The sequence below is a fragment of the Euleptes europaea genome, chromosome 19, assembly GCF_029931775.1.
Source record: "Euleptes europaea isolate rEulEur1 chromosome 19, rEulEur1.hap1, whole genome shotgun sequence".
In the NCBI taxonomy this organism is placed as follows: domain Eukaryota; kingdom Metazoa; phylum Chordata; class Lepidosauria; order Squamata; family Sphaerodactylidae; genus Euleptes; species Euleptes europaea.
This window is the reverse complement of record NC_079330.1, coordinates 4,866,374-4,893,176: the sequence shown is the minus strand read 5'-3', so window position 1 is coordinate 4,893,176 and position 26,803 is coordinate 4,866,374. Positions and strand designations below refer to the sequence as shown.

Below are 26,803 nucleotides of genomic sequence, written 5' to 3'. Positions count from 1 at the left end.
GGATCTGGCTCGATAAGTGCTCGCTTTGGGTTGTGGGATGTAATCAAAGCGGCTGCGACACTATCCCAGCTGGGCCACATGAACGCATGAAACTGCCGTATAATGAATCCGCCCATTGGTCTGTCAAGGTCAGTGCTGTCCACTCAGCCAGGCAGTGGCTCTCCAGGGTCTCAGGCAGAAGAAGGAGGAGGAGGAGGAGAAGGAGGAGGGCAGGGAGTGAGTGAGTAAGGGAGGAGTTGGTTTTCATATCCCGACTTTCTCTACCAATACTTAAGGAAGAGTAAAACCGGCTTACAATCACCTTCCCTCCCCATCCCCACAACAGACACCCTGTGAGGTAGGTGGGGCTGAGAGAGTGTGACTAGCCCCAGGTCACCCAGCTGGCTTCAAGCGGGGGAGTGAGGACACCAACCCAGTTCACCAGATCCGCATCCACCACTCATGTAACTGAGTGGGGAATCAAACCCGGTTCTCCAGATCAGAGTCCACCGCTCCAGGCCTTCCTGGTTCTTTTAGCTGGAAATGCCAACGATTGAACCTGGGACCTTCTGCGTGCCAAGCAGATGCTACCACTGAGCTACAGCCCCTCTCCATGCTCTCCAGGGTCTCAGGCGGAGGTCTTTCCCATCATCTACCACTTGGCCCTTTTACCTGGAGATGCCGGAGACTGAACCTGGGACTTCTGCATGCCAAACAGTTGAACCACGGGCCCTTCCTGGTTCACGGCTCTACCTTTTAACCAAGGGCTACACCTGGGCAGCCGGGCACTTCTCCCTCCTCCCCTCCCACACCTCTTCTCAACTACCATTTAGGAGGGGGCTTCTCCCTTCCTCCCCCCCCCCACCAGTTCCGCAGCACAATAAAGCAGCCCATTTCCTCTCACTATCAAATCTAAGTCCTCATTAGACAGGCTGCCGCTTCCTGGCACTCTGGATCAAATCCAGGGCTCGTTTCCCAGACGGATCTTAAATGTATTTTATTTATTAGGGTGACAGTCATTATTATGAAGCGGCGGCAGAAGCGGGCAGCTGTGCTGGAGGAGGAAGTATGGGGGGGGGGGAGAGTCACGCAGAACTGAGCCGGGGGCGGGGGGAGCAGCTTCATCACTGAACTGGCTGGCCTGCTCGGTAAGCCGGGGCCCCAAAGGAAGGGGGGACCCTTTCTCTACTTGGGGCTTCCCCTGTGGCCGAACACTGGCATCCTTCCCATTGCGTGCACACAAGCATTTTACATGCCAATACACGAAGCTGCCTTTTGAGAGCCAGCGGGGTGTAGTGGTTAAGAGAGGTGGTTTGGAGCGGTGGACTCTAATCTGGGGAACTGGGTTTGATTCCCCACTCCTCCACATGAGCGGCGGACGCTAATCTGGTGAACCGGGTTGGTTTCCCCACTCATGAAGCCTACTAAGTAACCTTGGACTAGTCACAGCTCTTTTAGAGCTCTCTCAGCCCCACTTCTCTCAGCTCTCTTAGAGCTCTCTCAGCCCCCACCTACCTCACAGGGTGTCTGTTGCGGGGAGGGAAAGGGAAGGTGATTGTAAGCTGGTTTGAGTCTCCCTTAAGTGGTAGAGAAAGTTGGCATATAAAAACCTACTCTTCTTCTACTACTGAATCAGACCCTTGGCCCATCAAAGTCAGTATTGTCTACTCAGACCACCAGCGGCTCTCCAGGGTCTGAGGCAGAGGTCTTTCTCATCACCTACTGTCTGGTCCTTTTAGCTGAGGACGCTAGGGTTTGAACCTGGGACCTTCTGTATGCCAAGCAGATGCTCTACTGCTGAGCCACAGCCCCCCACCAGTGAGTTTTGGTGCTGTGAGCCTACTTCAAGAAATCTTTTCAGAAAGCAGGTTGACTAATTTGGACTGTGAACAGGAAGCACACTAAGAGAATATGCAATTCTCCCAGGAAATATACGTCAGGGACCGTCTCTCCTTCTCTACTGCCCCCCCCCACACGCTGATCTCCCTGATCAATAGGGTTGCCAACCTCCAGGTGGTAGCTGCAGATCTCCCGCTATTACAACTGATCTCTGGCTGATAGAGATCAGTTCACCTGGAGAAAATGGCCGCTTTGGCCATTGGACTCTATGGCATTGAAGCCCCTCCCCTCCCCAAAACCTGCCCTCCTCAGGCTCCACCCCAAAAACCACCTGCCGGTGGCAAAGAGGGACCTGGCAGCCCTACTGATCAACCGTGGAGGCTTCCGATCGATTCCAAGATGGCATCTCATGCAGCTTCATGCAGCCCCTGACCCACGCTGGCCCACCTATCAATGAAAGACCAGCTCCAGAAGGGAAGCCACATTCGGGTCAGGTGCCGGTGCCCTCAAACTGGAGACTAAACATACTGGACTTTCTGCAGCACCTCGCCACTTGTGGCTGGCAGAAACAAATGCGCGTTGCAAGAAATGTATGCAAATATATGCAAGATCACATAATCTGCATAATTCATGCATCTTGCAGAACCACTTGCTCTCGCCAGACGGGCGATTCAGTAGACACGGCTTGCTTGGCAATAACCAGAACACGGCCTCGTGGGCACAGGGCCGTTCTCCCTTTGCGCCCAGCCGCAGCTCATAGGTGCCAGAAACATGTCATCGCAGGGGAGGGCGGGGGGGGGGGTTGTCGCAGGTTTGAACTCCAATCAATTAGGGAGTCAAAGAGCGGCGGCCGTCAGAGATATCAGAAATAGCTTTCCACTTAAAGGCGCGGGGATGCGTCTGACAGACTGACAGCGGCGAACCATTAAAGCCTTCGGCAAAAGGCCGGCAATTTTGCTATTAGGAGATGGAAGCCCGGTAAGAGCCGTGCAATGACCTGGTTTGCTGGAGGGAAAAGGGAAAGGAAATGGGTGGGGGGACCGAGGGGGACAGGAGTCACGTTCCTGTTCCTCTCTCTCTCTCTCTGGTTCCTCCCGCTAAACACGGAGAGAGACGCTTGAAACATCAGACGAAGCAGGTGGCGAAATGAAGGGAATTCGAAAAGGTATCTTTGACCCTCCCTTCACCCCGACCATCAATCTTTCCATGCCTCTCTTGCATGGGAGACCTTAGCCAGCTTGGTGTGGTGGTTAAGAGTGGTGGTCTGGAGCAATGGATTCTGATCTGGAGAACCGGGTTTGATTCCCCCACTCCTCCACAGGAGCGGCGGAGGCTAATCTGGTGAACCGGGTTGGCTTCCCCACTCCTCCACACGAAGCCAGCTGGGTGACCTTGGGCTAGTCACAGCTCTCTTCAAGCTCTCTCAGCCCCACCTACCTCACAGGGTGTCTGTTGTGGGGAAGGGAAGGTGATTGTAAGCCGGTTTGTGTCTCCCTAAGTGGTAGAGAAAGTCGGCATATAAAAACCAACTCTTCTTCTTCTTCTTAGTCTCTTCCCTATCCCTGCCTCTTCTGACTTCCGCAGGCTGAAAAGGCTCCCTGGTAAAGTAAAACATTACCATGGCCCTAAAAACATCTGTGTTTCTCCACAGGAGCATCCAAGCCAAAATATACATTTACCTGGTTAAGCCTCTTGCTTGTTTATCAAGAGTGCTTTCCCATCAGCCAAGTCAAAAGGATTTTTACCAGGTGTTTGAGGATCAGGGCCTCTTATTATTGGCTGCATTGATTCTGGCCGCCTGCGGGTTACGCAGCCGTGTGCGGATTCCTCTGTGAGCAGTTAAAGCGGGGCGGCTGCCGGACTCAAGAGATCGTCTACCTTTGGCCTGACCGTGCGTTTGAAAATTCGTTCATGCAAAATAATCGACGATAACGCACAGGTCCCCGTGCCGCTTAGTCCAGACCAGAGTTAGAAAAACAATAGCCTGACACACATCATTATTGTACTAGCAGTCTGTAAAGCCACAGATTTATTTAGTTAGTGCAGATCAACGTGTGAAATGAAGAAGAAGAAGAGTTGGCTTTTATATGCCGCCTTCTACCACTTAAGGAAGAATCAAGCCGGCTTACAGTCACCTTTCCCTCCCCATAACAGACACCCTGTGAGGTAGGGGGGGCTGAGAGAGCTGTGACTAAGCCCAAGGTCACCCAGCTGGCTTTGAGTGCAGGAGTGGGGAAACAAATCCAGTCCACCAGATTAGCCTCCGCCGCTCATGTGGAGGAGCGGGGAACCGAACCCGGTTCTCCAGAGTCTACCGCTTCAAACCATCGCTCTTAACCACTACACCACGCAGCCTCCTTGACCCTTTGTCTCTCCTGGCCCACACAATCCCCGGCGCCAACATGCCCACTTCACTTCCTGCCGAAATCAGGCTACCTGTTTTGGCAGACACACCATCATTGCTTCCTGTCTCTTAGCTCACCTTCCTGTCTGCTAGACCTTCATCCTATTCAAGCTCACCAGCCCCACAGCAATTCCGCCTCTACTCCCCTTTCCTTGTCACATCACAGCCCTTCCTGAGGTCCCCTCGCCAGCACTGTCCTGATTTTTCAGATATCTCACATAAGCTGCAGTGTTTGTCAACATTCTTTTACTGACAGTTTCCACTAAGCAAGTCTGCAGGCAGACGGCATCGCAGCGGCTGAGCGGAAGGCTAGGAACAGGCAAACAACTTATAAATTGTGGAACTCGCTGCCCCAGGATGTGGTGATGGCTGCCAACTTGGAAGGCTTTAAGAGGGGAGTGGACATGTTCCCTAAGAACAGACCCCCCCACTCACACATCTTAAACAAAATTGAAGAACACCCATACAGATGTAGTAGAAAAGGGCAAGAGTCCAGTAGCACCTTAACGACTAACAAAAATATTTCCTGGTAGGGTATGAGCTTTCGTGAGCCACAGCTCACTTCTTCAGATCTGAAGAAGTGAGCTGTGGCTCACGAAAGCTCATACCCTACCAGAAAATATTTTTGTTAGTCTTTAAGGTGCTACTGGACTCTTGCCCTTTTCTACTACTGCAGACAGACTAACACGGCTACCCACTGTGAATTATCCATACAGATGTATTTACTTATCTGTTTACTTTTTTTATACTCTGCCTCTCTCCCTAACGGGGACCCAAAATGGCTCACAGCATTCTCTTCTGTATTTTGAACACATGAACACATGAAGCTGCCTTATACTGAATCAGACCCTCAGTCCATCAAAGTCAGTATTGTCTTCTCAGACCGGCAGCGGCTCTTCAGGGTCTCAGGCAGGGGTCTTTCACATCACCTACCTGCCTGGTCCCTTTAACTGGAGATGCTGGGGATTGAACCTGGGACCTTCTGCACGCCAAGCAGAGGCTCTGCCACTGAGCCGCAGCCCCTCCCCAGTGGATCCCCTGCCCATGTCTGGGTTGGCCCTAAATATTTTCAATTCCTAGACACAAACATCAAATGTTCAGCTCTCAATGAACAACACAAGCACTCAGGCCTTTCAAGGGAACAGACCGAGGCTGCAACTCCAGGCACACTTACTTGGGAGTAATCCCCTCCCCCAAGTCAGTGGGTATTTCTTCTGAGTAAGCATGTGTAGGCCTGGGCTGCGAAAAACTCAGAGGAAGTAATGCTAACAAACAGCTAAATACAATGACTAAGGTCATTTCAGGCTGAAGTGCCCTGAATATTTTTTTGGTTTCTTCACGCTGAACGGTCAATTCCAGAAGTCACCGTGAAGCCGGCGCATACCTGCTTCGCATTTCTTAAGAGCCCCTTTAACTAGACCTTTCCCCTTTGCTCCGCCCCCGCATCTAAGCATTCACTGAAGGAAGCATGCAGAATCCAAGCCTCGGCTTAGCGATGCAAATAACTATTGCTAATGGCTATGCAAACCAAAGAACGAAATAGCAGGCGAGTGGGGGGGTGGAATTTGTTTGACTTTCTCCTCTTGCATCGGGACCATGAATACTCATTTTAAAGGTTGGATTTTAAAAAATCAGCATTGAGCGAGGAGCAGAATCCACCCTGCATAAATGGCCTAGCAGTTAACAACGAGGGGGAAAGGGCTACTCGTTCCAACGACTCAGTCTGTGCCATTACAATAATTCAGAGTTTTAAACATTTCCCGGGTCTCCATTAAATGTCTGGGCCTTCTCCCTCCTTCCGGCATTGCAAGGGTGCTGAAATAAATGCATACACAGGGGACCCTCTGCATGGTTCCTTAGCATGCCTTTGCGTAGGCAAGACGGAAGAGTGCACATTTCCCAGTACGGCACCTTCAATCAATAAATAGCTGCCACAGCATTGACGGATCCAGTTATAGATGTGTTTTGGTCGGTTGGAGGGGGGGTGGGCTGTTCCCTCCCCCCCATCACAGCTCCCGAGATCTCTGCTGTTGTAACCCGACAAAGGAGCAGGAAAACGGCTCATCTGCTTATAAGCAACACGCACATAAAAAACACAAGAAAAGCAATTACACGCTTTTGCTCTCTGATCCTCGGTTTTTATAGGGCCAGTCTCAGAATCTGAGCTGCTCGGAGCATTAGACAGTGTGGGATGATGATGGCCAAGAATAGCCGTAATGAGACAAGCCGGGGCGGGAGCGGGGACAGGAAGGACACGTCCGTTGCCCTGAGGGTTGCCAGGTCCCTCTTCACCACCGGTGGGAGGTTTTTGGGGCGGAGCCTGAGGAGGGCGGGGTTTGGGGAAGGGAGGGACTTCAATGCCATAGAGTCCAATTGCCAAAGCTGCCATCTTCTCCAGGGGAACGGATCTCTATCAGCTGGAGATCATTTGTAATAGCAGGAGATCTCCTGCTACTACCTGGAAGTTGTGCAAAGGAATAGTAACAAGCTCTTGCAATATATGCAAAATAGTGACGTTATTCAAAAAGTGCAAAAACATGCAAAGTTACAATGATATAACGAACTCACACTTATATACATAAGTCTTCCAAAAGGAAGTCAATCTTGATAGGCACAAGCTTTACAAGGTAAGTACAAAAACTTATTTCTCTTAACATTTGTTCTTTTTGCAGGTAGAAATGTTGAAGTGCTGTGGAGGCTGAAACGGATCGGGAGCGTCCTTCCGGATATATTGCATATATTGCAAGAGCTTGTTACTATTCCTTTGCACAATGTGACTAGTTAGTGTAGGCGCTTCCTTCTATTAAGACTACCTGGAAGTTGGCAACCCTAGTTGCCCTACAGGTGCAAGATCATAAGGACCACGAGCCAGCGTGATGTAGAAATTACGGTGCACAGCTAGCACTAGGGAGACACTGGCTCAGACCCCCACTTTGCCTTGCTGCTCAATAACGATGAGCCTAACCTACCTCACAGGGCTGTTGTGAGGATAAAATGGGGGAAAGGCAGGGTAAAAATGCAACGGACAGACAGATGGATTCTAGACTGCCAGCAGGCTGAGCTACCTGAGAGACTTTCTGCCATCAAAAATGGCTTTTCACTTTCCTCACATGACATGATTTGTACTGGTTGTCATCATTCTGTTGCTGACTATTCAACACCCTTCCCTGCAAGTCCTTCGAATGTTTGTAAGCATTAAATGACCACAGGAAGACGTCATAGCAACAAGAGCTCACACAGCACAAACAATAAAGTTATTGCAGGACCACATTATTGATTAAACCATGGTTTCGATAGGTGTGGATTTTGCATTCGGTCAGTTTACTATTGTTCAGGTATCTGTTCCGTTCTTGCTTGGTTGCTGAGCTGACGGCACTTTAACGTCCTGAGATTTAATGGGGCTGAATCCAGATTAAATTTTCCGCTAGCAGAAAGGGCGGGGTAATTTCCTCTCCTCTCGCTTACAGACCCCCGATTTGCGTCTCATGAGGGTCCCATTTCCCCAGGAGCAGCGTTTCAGGAATATCAGAAGAGTACAGCATAGCGACACAATATATATATAAATTTAGAGAAGCGACAAAGATTTTATTGCTGACAGTTTTGCCCTGAACAGTTAATAGGTTCATGAGCATTATATGACATCATAGCAGCTCAGCCAATGAGTTTGGTGGAAATATACAGCCATCAAATAGGGCTCAAAAACCCGGCAATCTCAGACTTCACGCTAATTATGATCAACCCAATTTTAATGCTTCACGGCGACGGGCGATTACCTTCTTTTCATGATACTAATATGCAAATCCTCCTCTTGCTTGACATCGGGGTGGTGACCGTTGACCTTGTCGCTCTCTTCGCTGTCGTCACTGTGTGAAAAAATAGAGGGCAGCTCCTTCTTTGGGGTCCTGGTGGGAGGCAAGGGGATCGTCCTCTTCTCGGCCAAGCGCCCCCGATTCTGGTGGACGGGAGAGCGTCGGGGCCAAAGCGAGAAGCAGAGAAAAAGAAGAAGAAAAGATTGATTAGGCCACAGCCAAGATCATTCTATCAAGCCATTGCAATAGAAAACTTTTATTTTTACAATTCAGTTGTAGGGGGAGGTCTGCGGACGTTCCTGTAATTCTTGTTCTTCCTCTTGGAAGGTATAGGGATGAGAATAGGGAGGAAAACACGCCTTCGGACAGGACTTGCAGAGGGAAAATGGTGTGCAGGTGAAAGGAAACAAGAGGCCCCCTCCTGACGGCCCCATCAATCAAAGAAGCTCCTTTGGCGGGTACATGAGAGAGGACCTTTTCGGTGGCAGCCCCAAGATTATGGAACAACCTCCCCAAGGGGGTGTGCCTGGCCCTCTCGCTTTTGACCTTTAGTAGGCAGTTGAAGATGGTTTTATTTAGGGCCGCATTTGGTTAAGTTTACTAGCAGTCCGGGATTGTGATTTTAAATTTCGGTTTTTCTGTCTTTTGTTTTATGCCTTTTATCTATGTTGCAAGCCGGCCTTGAGCTCCGTAAGGAAGAAAGGTGTACTGCAGTTTGTACTATGCCAATAAAGGTATTTGAAATTTGAAGAAAGGTGGCTAATAAATGTTTCAAATAAATAAAATGAAACTTCCCCGCTCATTCTTTCCGTTCTGCACATTCTTCAGAAATCGAAGAGTTGAGACCCCTGCGGGTGCCTCTCTGTGTCCAACTCTGCCTCACCAGAGATAAGCTTCTGCCTTGCGGTTGCGTATTATGGCCAACAGTTACTCCAGTGCCCGATATCTCTGGGCACCCAGAGCTTAATGCCCACCTTGCCATCCACAGCTGGGTATCGCTGCGCATCTGTTCCCTTAGAAGTCGCAGTTTACTGTATCAGCCAGAGCTGGCGGCGTGCAAATTCCCAACACAAGGAGCTCTGCTCATAAAAAAACCATTTAACGGCCATTACGGTACCTAAGAGCAGTTACCCAGTCTCAGTGGCTGCCCAGGGACTCATCATATCTAACCAGAGAGGGAGAGGGGAACGGCGACAGAGGGAAGAGGGAACCAGCCCCACTGGAATCTATCCCCGGTCCCATGAATGTAACAGCAGGGAGCCTGCTGAGCAAATCACTTAGCATGGACTCATTACCCCTTGGACTTGCCAACACAAGGAGCGTACAGTCAGGAGCATTGCTCTACCTTTCCAGCACATGCTTGTTACAGGGAAGCAGATGCTGGAATCTGTCGGTACAGGTAAAAGGTAAAGGTCCCCTGTGCAAGCACAGGGTCATTCCTGACCCATGGGGTGAGGTCACATCCCAACGTTTACTAGGAAGACTCTGTTTACGGGGTGGTTTGCCAGGGCCTTCCCCAGTCATCTTCCCTTTACCCCCAGCAAGCTGGGTCCTCATTTTACCGACCTCGGAAGGATGGAAGGGCTGAGTCGACCTTGAGCCAGCGACCTGAAACCGACTTCCGTCGGGATTGAACTCAAGTCGTGAGCAGAGCTTGGACTGCAGTACTGCAGCGTACCACTCTGCGCCACGGGTCTCCTCTGCCGTTACAGGGACCCCTCGCTTTTTTCTATTATATCTATTAGTGCATTCATTTGTTTTCATTTCTATTGTTCAACGAGGAAGGCATTTTAAAAAATCATTCCAAAATTACTATTTGCTATCCTGCCCGTGCACAACAACTGAACGGCCTTTAAAAACTAACCACAACCACAGCTATATAATCAATTGGGGAGGGGCTGCGGCTCAGTGGTAGAGCATCTACTTGGCATGCAGAAGGTCCCAGGTTCAATCCCCGGCATCTCCAGTTAAAGGGACCAAGCAAGTAGGTGATGTGAAAGACCTCTGCCTGAGACCCTGGAGAGCCGCTGCCGGCCTGAGTAGACAATGCTGACTTTGATGGTCCAAGAGTCTGATTCAGTATAAGGCAGTTTCATGTGTTCAAGAAAGCCTCCCCAAGCTACTGACCCAAAAACAAGTAGAAATGCAGGGGAAAGGAAGACCTGTCAGCACAATTCTCTTCCGTTGCGAAATCTGCTTGATTCTGATGGCTGGAAAGCTTCCCTGTCAGTTCCATAGTTCCTCTTCTCCTGACTCCCCATCCCTCTGACCCTGCTGATGAACTCTCTAACTAGACCGCCAGGCACCAGGAAACAAACACAATTTCATTTTAGTTTTTTAAAATTCATTTGGAAATGAATGGACATCCCTGGAGAACTTTGTAAGACTGTGACTCCTTCAAGAATTTGAGCCATAGGACATCACTCACCTAAAACTCCACACCAGGTCTGCAATACAGCTCATAACTGTTAATTTTTATTTACATGTAAAACCATTCTAACAATTTCAGGTGGATTTTAGTGGACTGTAATAAATATGTATTAGAGGCCTGAAGCCAAACGTGAAATCAATATGTGAAACTCAGCTCCAGTCCAAAAAGCTGTACAGTCAGTGAATATTCTATTGCTGACGTAAAACACCTCCCCCCCCCCCAAAAAAATACCGGAGTGCTTTTAAACTTTCCATAACATCATAGCACCTCAGCCAACAGTCTGGACAATGACAGATAAAAAGCAACAGACAATTTTAAAGATAATATAAGCAACAGAAACTAGCTATTGTGGAGAGATGCTGGTTTACGACGCAATCCTAAACAGAGCCACACACTTCTCAGTCCTTTGGCTTAAAAGGGTGTAACTCTGTTTAGGAGGAGGAGGAGGAGGAGGAGGAAGAGTAAGAAGAAGAGGAGGAGGAGGAGAAGAGGAGGAGGAGGAGGAGGAGGAGGAAGAGGAGGAGGAGGAGGAGGAGGAGGAGGAGGAGGAGAAGAGGAGGAGGAGGAGGGAGGAGTTGGTTTTTATACCCCGCTTTTCTCTACCAAAAGGAGTCTCAAAGCAGCTCACAATCACCTCCACCCCCCCCCCACAACAGGCACCTTGTGAGGCAGGTGGGGCTGAGAGAGTTCAGAGAGAACTGTGACTGGCCCAAGGTCACCCAAGCAGGCTTCATGTGGAGGAGTGGGGAATCCAACCTGGTTCTCCAGATTAGAGTCTGCCGCTCTTAATCACTACACCTAACGCTGGCACACATTAGCTCATGCTCTCTTCTTAGCGGACGGTTAGATCCTGATTGAAACTGGTTTTCTCCTTTGCAGAGACGAGCCCTGCAATCATGATATATATTAAACATCACCGGTGCTCCATGGACACTAGTTCAGCATCCTGCCTGGGAAAATCATCACTGCCTTCACCACACACACACACACACACACCCTGCGTGAAAAAACAAACCGTACTTTAAGAAAGCGTCATAACTTCATCCAGCACAAACACTGAATCAGCTCAGAGGAAATCTCAGCGGATGTGGTCTCCTTTTATAACCCCAGGATTCTTCCTGGTAAATAAGGCTATATCATTGTATATTGAAACACACACACACACGTCATCATTCCTATATCTTCTGGATTTTTGTTTTTTAAACTTGGCTCGCTGACATATTTCTCAACCTGCCTCCGCTGGTGTGGAAAGAAAACAGATCTCCAGTTTCTTTTAAAAACAACGAGATTGCTGCGGCTCATCCCTTTTCGGCAGCCACACCATCCCATCTCCCCCGATCTCTAACTGGGGAACTTCTGAGCCTGGTGGGTAGCACTTTGCACATGGTCAGAGGTATTCGGATCGGCATTACTGCTACTATATGCCATTGCTGAATCCTGGCATTTTAAAAAGCGCCCATTCCAAGCCCTGCCTTAGATCGCCTCGGATGTAAATTATAACCAGCTTCCTTTGTTTTCTTGCAGTAGATAAAGACAGAGAGAGAGAGAGCACGCAAGAAGAGTCAGCCGGAGCTTGAATCCATATTCTGCCATCTTTTTTTAACTTTTTAATTTGTATTTCAATACAAAGACAAAACATATAAACATATATTCTGCCATCTTGAAGCCACCCAACTTGCTTAATGTCAGTGGCCAATCCGTAGGGTTGCCAACCTCCAGGTACTTGCTGGAGATCTCCTGCTATTACAGCTCGTCTCCAGCCGACAGAGATCAGTTCCCCAGGAGAAAATGGCCACTTTGGTAATTGGACTCTATGGCATTGAAGTCCCTCCCCTCCCTAAACCCTGCCCTCCTCAGGCTCCGCCCCAAAACCCTCCCGCCAGTGGCAAAGAGGGACCTGGCCACCCTACCAATCTATCAGCATGTCGTCCTCATATCAGGCTTTTGGGATCAGCTGCTACTTGAACAGGTTTTGCTCAATGAAGTATTTTCAGGTGCCTGGGTCCGAGGGCTGGCAAAGTCCAGCCTTCAATGCCAGACAGAGTAACAGAAGACCCAGAAGGACAGCTTTCTTCAGCAACAAGATGCCCAGACCAAAGGCCTGAAGCAGATTTTGGAACTGGGCTGGTTCTCTGGAGCCACCCGACTCACCAGTGATCGGAGCCGTTCCCAACATGAACTTCCTGCCGTTCCTTCATGCCAGAAATGCAGGGAGTTGCAATTCGCTCCTGAATCTGCGGGGGACGTGGAGCCCCGTGACCCTCCACCAAAATATTAAGATCATTTCTCCTCCTCCTTTCTTGTGAGGACCTGCAACCGATCCCAACCCACAGGCTGCGGCACATCCCGCCCAGTTTGGCACCCTCCTGGGAGTGCAAGCAGTGTGCTAAAAGCGAAGAAGGATGTAGACAAGCTGGAACGAGTCCAGAGGTGGGCAACAAAGATGGTGAGGGGTCTGGAGACCAAGTCCTATGAGGAAAGGTTGAAGGAGCTGGGTATGTTTAGCCTGAAGAGAAGACTGAGAGGGGGATATGATAACCATCTTCAAGTACTTGAACGGCTGTCATAGAGAGGAGGGTGCCGAGTTGTTTTCTGTTGCCCCAGAAGGTCGGACCAGAACCAGTAGGTTGAAATTATATCAAAAGAGTTTCCGTCTAGACATGAGGAAGAACTTTCTAACAGTTAGAGCGGTTCCTCAGTGGAACAGGCTTCCTCGGGAGGTGGCGGGCTCTCCTTCCCTGGAGGTTTTTAAGAAGAGGCTAGATGTCAGCAAGGCTGATTCTATGACCTTAAGCAGATCATGAGAAGGAAGGCATCTTGGCCATCTTCTGGGCATGGAGTAGGGGTCACTGGGGTGTGGGGGAGGTAGTTGTGAATTTCCTGCATTGTGCAGGGGGTTGGACTAGATGACCCTGGTGGTCCCTTCCAACTCTATGATTCTATCTTTTTGCCCTGCCACAGTCAACACAAGAGCAGGCAGGTTCGTGTGAGTGAAGGTGAAAAGCAGGAAACGAACACAGACGAAAACAGCCCGCACGCCTTAATTCTACACACCCAATGGGCGGAGGCAGAACATGGGACAGGGACATGCTCTAAACTGCCCTCAGTGAATCCCAAACTTTTTACAGCAACCCCCCCCCCCCAATCTAAGCTTTGGTCTGGATTAGTATGGAATGTGCCTCAGCGTTGAAAAACAGGCTCCCACGCTGCTCGGGACAATGCATTAATCAGACCTTATTCAAGGGTTGCTTTTTTCCCTGGTGGAAAGGGTGCGGGGCTAAGCTGCGAGTCAGTAATAACCTTCAGAACCCTTTAACCGGAGCTGCGGGGGTCTGACGCAAGACCCCCGTGCTCAAAACTGAGCGCCGGTTACCTGCAATCTGTCCTCAGACCACAGCTCAGGAAGGGGTAGCATGGTGCAACATTGTCCCCCGTGATTGGCAGGTTGTACAACACCGTGGGATCGGCCAGGCTGGGCATAAATGTCAACAGCGCGGCATCTCCTGTTTGCCGCGCTCCAGGATCGCTCTTTGGAGGAAACGGGGGGGGGGGATTATAGTTATACCATTTCACGTTAGAGAAAGACTCTACAAATTGCAACCAGAAACTCTGGAAGTTAGGGGAAAAGGTTAACATCCAGAACAGAAAAATAATATTTCTCTCCTCCGGCCCCCGCCCGGCGGAGATCAACAGTTGATCCTCGCCCCCTCGAGCCGCGCTCCCAAGAAACGCGGCGGACAAAGGAAAGAACGGCTCCGAACGGCCAATTGAGGTCAGCCAAGATGCCAGACAAACCCTCCCCTCCCAGCCTCACCCTTCTGTCACTGCTCCTGGGAGCTCCCCCTCCACCCAGCCCCGCCAACAAAGCCAAACGCCAAGTTATTCAGCAGAACAACAGAGCACGGAGAGGGGAGGCCCTGCAGATGGAGCGAGGGGGCGGGAAGGGCAGGCGGGGAGGGAGCCGGGGCTCTCAAAGGGTCCCTGTTCTCGTAGGGAAGGTCAAAGCGTCTCAACGCCCCGGCGGTGATGTAACGCGGCTGCCAGAAAACGAGGAAGGGCTGCTTCCAGCCGGGGGTCCCCAGCGAGTGTTTAATTGATCCCAGAGATGCAGATACGAGCAGCAAGGCAGAACCCTCGGCCAGAAGACACCAGAGAGAGAGAGATGCTTTCGCCAGGCCTGACGGTCAGAGAGGCCAAAAGCTGGAAGAACACCTCCTCTTCCCCGCGTGCGCGCCCGCATGTGTGTAACGGACTCCTGAGCAGTTGCAACTTCGGCCAAGATTCGGTGTTTCGCCTGCCTGAGCAAAGCACAAATCAATACGTGTCTCCAAACTGGGTCTGGTTCCCCGCCCCCTATCAGACGTAACAGTCACACGTGAGTTGCGGGTTCTCAGTTCCTCGGCATGGAGTGCCCGATTCGGATCAGGACCATGGGACGCACAGAGAAGGGGCTTCAGCCTTTCCTCCCCATGGCATTTCCCCTACCTGAGATGGTCCGGAGGGGGGGGTGCTACTTGGCCTGTTGTGGAAACCCACCTATAAACCAGGGAACAGGTGGGTTTCCTTCAGATAGTGCCCCCCCCAAGACTGTTTCAGTTTGAGAAATCGGAACTAAGGGGATGGAAGAAGCCCCTACTCCATGCGACTACAGTTGCGATCCAAAGTGGGCACCACATTTGCAGGAACTGAGAACCTGTACCTCAGCACAGCGTAGTGGTTAAGAGGTGGACTCGTCTGGAGAACCGGGTTTGGTTCCCCACTCCTCCACATAAGCGGCGAGGCTAACCTGGTGAATCGGGTTGGTTTCCCCCACTCCTCCACATGAAGCTAGCTGGGTGACCTTGGGCTTGTCACAGCTCTCTCCGAGCTCTACCAGCCCCACCTACCTCACAGGGTGTCTGTTGTGGGGAGGGGAAGGGAAGGTGATTGTAGGCAGGTTTGATTCTCCCTTAAGTGGTAGAGGAGGAAGAGGAGGAGGAGGAGTTGGTTTTTATATGCCGACTTTCTCTACCACTTAAGGAAGTATCGAACCAGTTTACAATCACCTTCCCCTCCCCACAACAGACACCCTGTGAGGTAGATGGGGCTGACAGAGTGTGACTAGCCCTAGGTCACCCAGCAGGCGTCATGTGTAGGAGTGGGGAAACAAATCCAGTTCACCAAATTAGCCTCTGTTACTCATGTGGAGGAGGAGTGGAGAATCAAACCCAGTTCTCCAGATCAGAGTCCACCGCTCCAAACCACCAGGGAAGAACTCCCTGGTGGACCGAGACTCACGGGTCAGAGTCGCCTCTCCCTCTGCCATCCTTCACAGTGCCCAAAATCCGCTGCTTGGGGCACCCGCCTCGCTTAGCTTTATGGTCAGACCACCTCTTCGGGTGAAATCGGGTTAACGCATTTCCCACTACTAGAACCCACATCCCACCCCCCAAAAAACACAGAACCTTCAAACAGGCTCCATATGTGAAGGAAACCCCCAAGTCCAGCTGCATGCCTATCCTCTTGTGGACCAAAAAAAAGTAGTAGTTTTGGTCGGGCTCCAAGAACATGGAATCCGTGGCTGGGAAAAGGCTGGGGAAGTCCAAGGGGTTTTTAATTAAGAAACTACGCAGGCAAGAAGGTCCAAGACTTGCAGGGCAGAAACCAACCCCCACTGCACCGCCCTCTGTCCTTTCTCCCCCATTTTTCCATTCGAACGCCAGCTGCGATTACCGAAAGGGTCACGCCGGGCTCCCCCGTAAGCCCCCCGTCTCTCCCACAGGCCTTCATTACACCTCCCACGCCAGCGCCTCGACACCCCTGATTGTTTCGACAGTAAATCCGGGGCCGGGGCAGCCGCCGCCTCGCTTTCCCCGGCGCTTAACCAGCTTTGCTATTAAAACAGAGGCCGCTGATAAAACAAGCTTCTCGGGGCCCCGTCTCGCAGGCAGCGCCGGCGCTCGAGTAATGAGCAAATGAATAAAAGAACAGCCGGCAGCTTTTCTGCTCAGCGCATTTTCCTCATCACCTGTCAAAAGCAGCCTCGTTCTTCGCCCAATTGCTAATGTGGCTCGCCGTTTACGCCGGCGGTATCTGCCTCACGGCGGCTCCCGTAAAACCACAAAGGAAGGGAACAGGACCGGCTGCCCCATGGCTATAGGTCCCGGAGAAGAAAAGGGGCACGTCTAGCTCTTCAAAAAATCCTCCCGAGGCAACAGATCACTGATGCTTCTGGGAATCACAGAGGCGGGAAGAAGAAGAGTTGGTTTTTATATGCCAACTTTCTCCAACACTTGAGAATCAAACCGGCTTACAATCACCTTCCCTTCCCCTCCCCACAACAGACACCCTGTGAGGTAGGTGGGGCTGACAGAGCTGTGACTAGCCCCAGGTCACCCAGTTGGGTGCATGTGTAGGAGCGGGGAAACAAATCCAGTTCACCAGATCAGCCTCCGCCGCTCGTGCGGAGGAGTGGGGAATCGAACCCGGTTCTCCGGATCAGAGAAAAGCCAGCCCCACTGGTATCCACACTTGGGTCGCGGCCCAATCTGAACGGGATCTCACAAGCAGCGGGGCCGGGATGGAAGAAATGGACGGGGAAAGAGAGAAGAAGAAAACAGGCAGGGAAGATAGAGAGATTGCCGGAACCGACTCACGCTATGTAATCCGCCTTGGGTCCCTGTGAGAAAGGCGGACTATAATGTCCATAAATAAATTAGTAAATAAAATAGAGAGCGAGAGAGAAGAAAGATGGGCTCGTAATTATGAGAAGCACATCCAACTCATGCTTTAGGTTGGGGCTAATGTTGAGGGCTCCGATTATGGGGGTGGGTTTTCCCTCACCTACACTGAAGTATGCATATTTCTGCCAATCCATATGACCAGCGCACCCACCGCCCATTTAAACGGGCCGTTCTTCCAAGTGCCACAGAAATCTGTTGCTTTTATTGCAAGTTAGTTACTTTAGTGCTTCTTCCACACAAATGTCTTCCAAGGTATCACTTCGTGCACCGTCATATCCGCATTCCAAAGACGGTCAGTTCGTTGATTCACACAAATAAATCAAAAGACTTTCCATCTAGACATTAGGAAGAATTTTCTAACAGAGCGGTTCCTCGGTGGAACAGGCTTCCTCGGGAGGTGGTGAGCTCTCCTTCCCTGGATGTTTTTAAGCAGAGGCTAGATGGCCATCTGTCAGCAATGCTGATTCTATGACCTTAGGCAGATCATGAGAGGGAGGGCATCTTGGCCCTCTTCTGGACGTGGTGGGGGTCACTGGGGGTGTAGAGGGAAGGTAGTTGTGAGTTTCCCGCATTGTGCAGGGGGTTGGACTAGATGACCCTGGTGGTCCCTTCCAACTCTTATGATTCTATGAAATAGGAACAGGCCGCAGACTGATGGATCTGCAGGCAGGCCCAGAATTTAAAGGTTCTCCAGAGTGAACCGAAGAGAGAACGCAAGAGAGGCCTAAAGGGAGGGAAGAGCACAGACCTGGAGAAGCAATTTGATGCAAGCAGAAAGATCAGGTCAAGCAGTCAAGCGTCCTCTCTCCCAGGGAGAGCTGCATTGCTTGGGCACAACCAAACAAACAAAAACTAACACACACACACACACACAAAAAGAAAAACACCACTCAGCAGGCGGCGCTAAAATGATCACCCAACTGCACTTCTGACACCGTTGCTGGTTCATGAGAATTACAGCTGGTCTCCAGGTTACAGAGTTTGATTCCCCTGGAGGAAACAGCTGCTTTGGAAGGTGGACTCTAAGGCACCACTGAGGTCTCTCCTCTCCCCAATCGCTCCCTTCCCAGGCTCCATCCCCAAAATCTCCAGGTATTTTCCAACCTGTAATTGGCAACCCTATCAACCAGTTACACCCCCCCCCAGGTTTTCTTGGCACATATTTTTTTTCAGTGGGAAGTACATGCAACCCTGGGCAACACGTACGTGGATCCGACATTGCAGCGTAAGCTCTTCAGCATGCATTCCCTCCCCAAGCAGAAAAAAACCATTATGTAAAACCCAGCCCTTAGCCTTTCGGCTCCTGGAACAAAATGGCACACGTCAGCACTGTCAACTCATACTAGGGTTGCCAACCTCCAGGCACTAGCTGGAGATCTCCTGCTACTACAACTGATCTCCAGCCTACAGAGGTCAGCTCCTCTGGAGAAAATGGCCGCTTTGGCAATTGGACTCTATGGCATTGAAGTCCCTCCCCAAACCCTGCCCTCCTCAGGCTCCACCCCGAAAACATCCCGCCGGTGGCGAAGAGGGACCTGGCAACCCTAACTCATACTCTGAAAAGGAGGGGGGGAAGCCCTGGCACTACTGTGCTTTCCCGCTGCCCAGGAACGCTAGTAAATTCCACTATGGGGAAATTCCAGATAACAGTCATTATTTTGGCAGAACATCTGTCGGGGGAGGACTCCTGATTCCCGTCCTCCCGGGGGCAAAACCCTGTTTGGGCGACCCAACGGGAGCAAAGAAAACGGTTTGCTTTAGCTGCCAAAGCTGGGCACCTTTCTTCTCCTCGGAAGACAGAACCTCTGGGAAAACAGAGGATTTCAAACCCTCCCTGAAACTGGAGGGACACTAAAGATGCACGCATGCGGTGAGCATATTCTTTTTTTTTAAATTATTTTTATAACTCTTTGAATTTAGTTTATAATGACGACAACAACAAAAATAAAAATATAACGGCAGTATGTTAAAACATCCTTGTACATTCAAGATATGTTTCAATACTTGGTTCCAAAATATGTTCCAATATTATACATCAAGTGCTTTTTACACTAATCATACCACTTAGCAGAACTTAATAAATGCAAATCATACGATAGTTTCGTGGACAGTGTTTACTTCGTGATGTCTCCTTCTCCACATATTCTAGAAAAGGCAGCCGTCTACTTAAAAAGTTTGTAGAGTAAGATAAGTTATTTGCTACTTTGAGTTGTGAAGATACCTTATCTGAAATTAAAAGGTCCCACACCTTCTCATACCACTCACTGCCAGTCGCCCTATTTGGCCCCCTCTGCTGGTCTTGGCAATGGGGGAGTGATCTTAGGGACTCCCCTCTTGGAGAAGGGCTGTGGCTCAGTGGTAGAGCATCTACTTGGCATAGAGAAGGTCCCAGGTTCAGTCCCCGGCACCTCCAGTTAAAGGGACTAGGCAAGTAGGTGATGTGAAAGACCCCTGCCTGAGACCCTGGAGAGCCATGGAAGGGGGGCGTGGCTCAGTGGTAGAGCATCTGCTTAGCATGCAGAAGGTCCCAGGTTCAATTGCCGATGTCTCCGGTTAAAGGGACTAGGCAAGTAGGGGATGTGAAAGACCCCTGCCTGAGACCCTGGAGAGTCGCTGCCGGTCTGAGTAGACAAGACTGACTTTGATGGACCGAGGGTCTGATTCAGTATAAGGCAGCTTAATGTGTTCATGTGCCCAGTGGAAGGCATCTTTGCTTCTTAGTGAGCATGTTCTACCACGGATCTCACCGTTTTACCCGCTGCCACTCTTACTCGCTACTGCCAAACATCCTGCTCGTATCTCAGCCAGCAGACAGGCAGACTGGCTTCTGCGGGCTTGGTGCCGCCATGCTTCTGGCAGCAGCCCAAGCTTTATCTGCCCAGTACCGACACGGGGAGGGCCATCACTTCACTCAGACTTCATCCCGAGTCCGTGCCAGCTCCACTCAGTCATTTCTGCATCTAACATCAGCTCTTCCTTTTCCAAATAACCCTTCCTGACCAAGAACATACCTGAGTTTGCTGGAATTTATTAACTGCTCCCTGTGCCTCGGCCTGATCCCTGGAGTCAACAAGAAGGGAGAAATGCTTCCCAGCACACAACTGGTGGAAAGCTGAAACAACCCACTTCCTGACCTTGGCGAGCATTCGTGAGTCTTCGTGCTCCAGGTCTTGCATGCCTCCTTCCCCGGGGGCCATTGCAATTTGTCGAAATCTAGAAAGTTTCCTTAATAGCTTTGTCAAGGGAGCCCCCGAACAATTTTGTTCCATCAAATCGGGCCTCTGCCTAAATTACCCTTTAGATCTGGATGCTGCTTCGGCTAAAAGCCCCTTATTGCTTGGGAAGGCGAGATGGAGGCTGAACGGAAGAAAAGCCGGGATTTGGGAAGATAATCTGCTTGCATTTACTCGAGGTGTAAATAAACGAACAGGAAGGCAGATCGTAAATTCTTTGGGGCTTCAGAATAGTTGATCCCTAGCTGTCTTTGAGTGGGTGAAGTCCAGAGGGCACAGGGGCTCAGACAACAGTGAGAGAACCCACCCTTCAAAATGGGTATATTTCCAGTAACTTTGGAGGTGGGAGCACGCACCGTATCCTAACCACCAGCTAGTTTGGGAGGGAGAGGAAGCGGAAAGGATCAAAGCGAGAAAAAAAACATTCCCGATTCCACATGTGACCTCAGCCAAGTCACGGCCCGCTATTCACGCCCAGATTCCACCATCTGTAGCCCATCAGCAACTTTGTAAAACGTTTTCAGATCCAGAAACAGAGCTGCTGATACGTTTATAATACACAGGAAATGGAAATCCAGATTCTGCGCGCATGAGACGTTTTTCAAGTTAAGCAGCGCCGCAACGTGTTTATGTGCTTTGTGTTAATTTATTTTGCTGCCTCTAAGATTCAGGTTCTTCCGGAAAAGCGGAATGGAACAGCACGAAGACCAAGGGATACAAGAATGGGAAGAGGCCGAGGAAGAAGAAGAAAGAGAGTTGGTTTTTATATGCCGACTTTCTCTACCGCTTAGAATCAAACTGGCTTTCCTTCCTTTCCCCACAACAGATACCTTGTGAGGTAGGTGGGGCTGAGAGAGTTCGGAGAGAACTGTGACTAGCCCAAGGTCACCCAGCAGGCTTCATGTGGAGGAATGGGGAATCGAATCCGGTTTTCCAGAGTAGAATCCGTCGCTCTTAACCACTACACCACACTGGCTCCTGATGGCTCCTGGCCAGGAGGTCTGGTTTATCCGACCTATGCACACCTCCAAAGAACAGGTTTAGCCTCCTGTCATGCTGAGATCTTCACTCCTCTCAGGCTTTCCATAAAGCACTCACATACGCAGGATCTGCACCAAGCCCCCCCTTTTTTTTGAGAACTGCAATTTCCATTTGCAATTGGCTTGATGATTCGTCTGCCTCATTTGGGGGGGGGGGGCGGAGGGTGTCTTTCCAGCAAATTGCATTACTTTGTTTGGTCAATTGGCCTACAAATTGATTTTCCTGTACAAATAATGAACATTTATGGTTATTTTCCCTATAGGCTCGCTTTATTTGCCATGTAACAAAGAGTGATTTCCCTGGGTTTCTCTGAGACCCGAGCTTAAGCCCAATGGTTATTGTGACCCCGTGCTTGCCTGAAATTGGGGCGGGGACAGGGCTATATATAGAAGGGGTGGTCTTATGGGTCCCCTAACACCTCTGCTCACTCTTAGAGCATTGCTCTCCCCCACTGCACGCTGACAGCATTCAGCACAAACAGCCTAATCTCAAACTCTGCAGGAACTCTCCATTTTCCAGGGACTGACCTGGGCTGTGGGCCCCCAGATCAGTATCTGGACACTTAAAATACTGGGAGATCTCCAGCCACAACCTGGAGGTTGGCAACCCTATGAGCAGAGAGCTGAGCTTGACTGACAGCAGGCAGGTCTTATTCTGTTGACCAGGAAGAGCAAGAAGATCAGGCTTCAAGCGTTGATGCATTTAAAGGCAAAGGTAGTCCCCTGTGCAAGCACCGGGTCATTCCTGACCCATGGGGTGACGTCACATCCCGACGTTGACTAAGCAGACTTTGTTTCCGGGGTGGTTTGCCATTGCCTTCCCCAGTCGTGTACACTTTACCCCCAGCAAGCTGGGTCCTCATTTTACCAACCTCAGAAGGATGGAAGGCTGAGTCAACCTTGAGCGGGTGACCCGAAACGGACTTCTGTTGGGATCGAACTCAGGTCGTGAGCGGAGTTTTTGACTGCAGTACTGCAGCTTACCACTCTGCGCCACGGGGCTCCATTTAAAACACTTGTATCCTGATTTTTTTTCCCTTAAAAGGACTATTTATGGCAGACTCTGGCCAATCCGGAGACTCCAGACTACTTGCTAATCACAAGGGCCGATGTTGAACCTCTCCATTCCCCTCCGTACCTGAAGAGGATGCTAAACACACCCAGTACTCAGATGCCTACTTCAGCTAAATGCCAACCTTGCTCCAATTCAAACTCAAGAATCCCTGATGGTCTTGAACCTAAGAGATGCCCTCTCATTCAATTAATGTTGTAGACCGCTTTATGTTCAGAAGACAAGCACAAAATTGTCTGGAATGGGCAGGTCCAGCGTTGAGTGTGTTAGAATCATAGAATCAGAGTTGGAAGGGACCACTAGGGTCATCTAGTCCAACCCCCTGCACAACGCAGGGAATTCACAACTACCTCCCCCCACACCCCAGTGATCCATACTCCATGCCCAGAAGATGGCCAAGATGCCCTCCCTCTCATCATCTGCTTAAGGTCATAGAATCAGCATTGCTGACAGATGGCCATCTAGCCTCCGCTTGAAAACCTCCAGGGAAGGAGAGCTCACCACCTCCCGAGGAAGCCTGTTCCACTGAGGAACCGCTCTGACTGTTAGAAAGTTCTTCCTAATGTCTAGATGGAAACTTTTTTGATTTAATTTCAACCTGTTGTTCTCTGTAGCTGGGCTGTTTTTAACGGTGTATTTTAATCCTGCAGTTTTTACTCTGTTGATTATGTCATCCGTCATTTCACTTTAGTGTTTTCATGTTTGCGCTCAGGTTTTAATACTTATAAACTGCGTTTCTGATGAATATGGCTAATAAGTCTTCTGGTACATAAATCTCGTTCAGATGGTCATTATAAGGATAGAATGGGAGTGGGGGAGAACTACATTATGCTTTGGGTTGCCAACTTGCAGGCGGGGCGTGGAGATCTTCCACAATGACAACGGATCTCCAGACTACAGAGATCAATACGGCTGGATAAAATGGCTGCTTTACAGGATGGACTCTAGGGCATCACTGGGGTTGCCAGGTCCTTCTCTGCTACCAGCAGGAGGTTTTTGGGGTGGAGCCTGAAGAGGGTGGGGTTTGGGGAGGGGAGGGACTTCAATGTCATAAAGTCCAATTGCCAAAGTGGCCATTGTCTTCAGGTGAACTAATCTCTATTGGCTGGAGACCAGCTGTAATAGCAGGAGATGGCCAACTAGTACCTGGAAGTTGGCAACCTTACGTATCACATCCTTCCCCCTCAAACCCTGACCTCTATAGGCTCCACCCTCAAATCTCCAGGAATTTCCCAAGCCGGAGTTTGCTACCCTAATTTATGCTTCGGGGAGGACAGGATGCAAACAAGACAAAGAAGAGGACTGAAATGTTTTTTTCTTCCTCGGAGAAGGTTCTTTTTCCCACCCCAGAAGTGGCTGACTTTCATTCTCCCTTGTTGAATTTACCTGGGTGTCCTTTCAAAGGCATTTCAGGTAACAGTCAAAGCTGGGGTGTATGTGCGTCTCTAGAGGAAAAGCGAAGGGGAAAGGGAACCCATTTCAAATGAGCAGGCCTCCCACCCAAAATGCAAAGGGGAATTTGCCTGTTCTCATTAATGCGCTGCCTCTCGCCCCAGAGATCATTTTCCGAAGCTCTCTCAGGTCTTCCCGGGGGAATTCGCTGAGCCCCTGGCAAACGAGCCGAGCAGCTCCGAAAAAGAGCAAGAGTGGGGAGACTGCGCTGGCACTTGGCAGCTTAACAGGTGCGCCGAACAGCTGCTATATTTAGGAGTCATTAGCAACATGCGTGTCTGCAGAGATGCAAGAGGAGTCAAGGTTCTGAAAGGGAAGGGGGCATGCTGTGCAAAGAGGAACACAGAACAGACCTTTGGCTACCCCCCACGCAGATGCCCCCCACAGCAGAAAGGTGGAATAGCAAGAGAGGATCCGAGCAACAACGACCCAACCCCCCTCGACCCACCTAAAGGCTAGATATTTGCATGGTTTTTTTTAAATGAAAGCTCCGCTCCACGCTCAGTCCCCCACAACTCTGCTGGGTGTGTGTTTGTGTGCTGCCCTTCCGCACACACAGCCCTGGATGGAGCCCCTCTCCCCAAGTCACAGCCCACGGCCAACGTCCAGCTCAGCAGATCAATACCAAGCTGAATAAATAAAGGTCCTCCTGAGCATTCGTTCGAGCCGGAGCCGTGTCAGACCCCTGACAGTATCGATCGCTAGCGCAAATGCACAGAGCCGTGGCCCGAGGGCCTGGCGTGGCGTGCGGCAAGGTTAGCGGAACGCCGGAAGGGGGGCGGATACGCCAACCCCCGTCCGCACGAGCGAACCCGCTGCAGAAGACAAAAAGAAAATTTGCCCACTCTTGCGTCTACCTGTATTCATCAATCCAAACCAATGATACCCCCCTCTTTTCCTGCTCCCTGTTTTGCACTCACTGGAAGAAACAGAATCATAGAGTTGGAAGGGACCATCAGGGTCATCTAGTCCAACCCCCTGCACAATGCAGGAAATTCCAAACTACCTCCCCTCCACACCCCCAGTGACCCCTACTCCATGCCCAGAAGATGGCCAAGATGCCCTCCCTCTCATGATCTGCCAACGGTCATAGAATCAGCATTGCTGACAGATGGCCATCTAGCCTCTGCTTAAAAACCTCTAGGGAAGGAGAACTCACCAGCTCCCGAGGAAGCCTGTTCCACTGAGGAACCGCTCTGTTAGAAAATTCTTCCTAATGTCTAGACATGAAACGCCGCAGTACTCACATGTAATTTAAAGGTTGTATTAGGAAAATGCCCTGGCTTGGATAGCCAAAGCTACCTTGATCTCGTCAGATTTCGGAAGCCGAGCAGGGCCGTCCCTGGTGAGTATTTGGCTGGGAGACCACCAAGGAAGTCCAGAGTCGCTATTAAGGAGGCCATTTCAGGGCCGTGACTCATGCAGAGATGCAACGCACAGCCTCCTCTGAAGGCAGATCACTCGACTGCATCTTGGCCTCAGAAGTGACTGAAAGACCCAGAGAAGATCCGCGGTGGGATTACCCACCCTTAATGGAAACTGATCGGAAATAGACAAGGTTGGAAGGTTTCAAGGCAATAAACCACTATGGGTGAGTTATGCTTACAGGAGCCTTTAATTGCTTAATTTAATTCTTGAGGCACATTAGCATTTTTCCCGGGGCACGCTACCTGTCATTGGGGGATTGCTGCTCTTTTGCAAAGCCGTCAGGTCAGCAGGGTGGCTGGTTATGGGGAGGGTTGTTCTCAGATGTTTTTTTTTCCACCGCTGCAGCGAGCATCCGCCTAAGTTTCCACTCCGCTCCTCTCTAGCTGGTATTTTATTAACTTCCTTCCTCTTTATGAATTTATCACATGGAAAAACTATAGATCCGCCGACAAATACCTGTTGGGTTAAACGCAAGGCGCGCGCATGTTTGGCATGCTGAGAAAAGATTGATCCTTCTGCGTTTCTACAACTACAGCTTCAGGGACTATCCCCCCCCCCCCTGCTCGGAACAAAAAACCTGGGACTCTTAAAAGGGGGGCTGGGGCTACCATTTCCTCCTGAGACAGTCAGCAAAGCCGCCTTGACTTCCGTTTTGGGGGTGGGGGAAGGCTACGGGGAGAAGGCAGAACAAGGCAGCCTACCTTGACCTCTAAGAGAGCCAGGGTGGTGTAGTGGTTAAGAGAGGTGGTTCGGAGCGGTGGAGTCTGATCTGGAGAAGCGGGTTGGATTCCCCACTCCTCCACGTGAGCGGCGGACGCTAATCTGGTAAACCGTGTTGGTTTCCCCACTCCTACACATGAAGCCAGCTGGGTGACCTTGGGCTAGTCACAGTCCCCTCAGCCCCACCTACCTCATAGGGTGTGTGTTGTAGGGAAGGGAAGGTGATTGTAATCCCGTTTGATTCTTCCTTAAGTGGTAGAGAAAGTCGGCATATAAAAACCAACTCTTCTTCTTCTAAGAGAAACCTTCTAATATCCTTTCGGAGTTTCGAGGGCAAATGCGTTAGACTTCCGGAGTTTCCTTTGACAACTGATTGCTTGCACTGATAAAAGAAAATCAAGCTTGGATGGAAAATATAGTACAAGGAATGGGGCACTTCCCCACTTTCTTGCCCCTCTCGCCACCCCGAGCTCGGCCTTCCTGACATATGACAAGGAGGATTGGCAGAACTAGGTTAGCAAGTTTTCGGGCCAAACGGTACCGCTCTGCCAAGGAGGAGGATTTAAGCTCAAGAGGCAGCCGGTTGCCAACGACCATCAGGAGGGCGTTTCTAGAAGGCTCTGTGCCGCGCTGCAGAATTTCCTGTTCGTTCCAGCTGCCCGGGAACAACGTGG

At 50.4% G+C, this 26,803-nt stretch overlaps 1 protein-coding gene across 2 annotated transcripts in view; it reads right to left on the bottom strand.

Moving 5' to 3' along the window:
- Positions 1–26,803, bottom strand: part of SAMD11 (sterile alpha motif domain containing 11) — a 155,317-nt gene that overhangs the window by 97,674 nt on the left and 30,840 nt on the right. For both annotated transcript variants that reach the window (XM_056864962.1, XM_056864963.1), the window contains exon 3: positions 7,996–8,174. In XM_056864962.1, the coding sequence (XP_056720940.1) occupies positions 7,996–8,174 (179 nt within the window). The remainder of the gene's footprint in view (positions 1–7,995; positions 8,175–26,803) is intronic.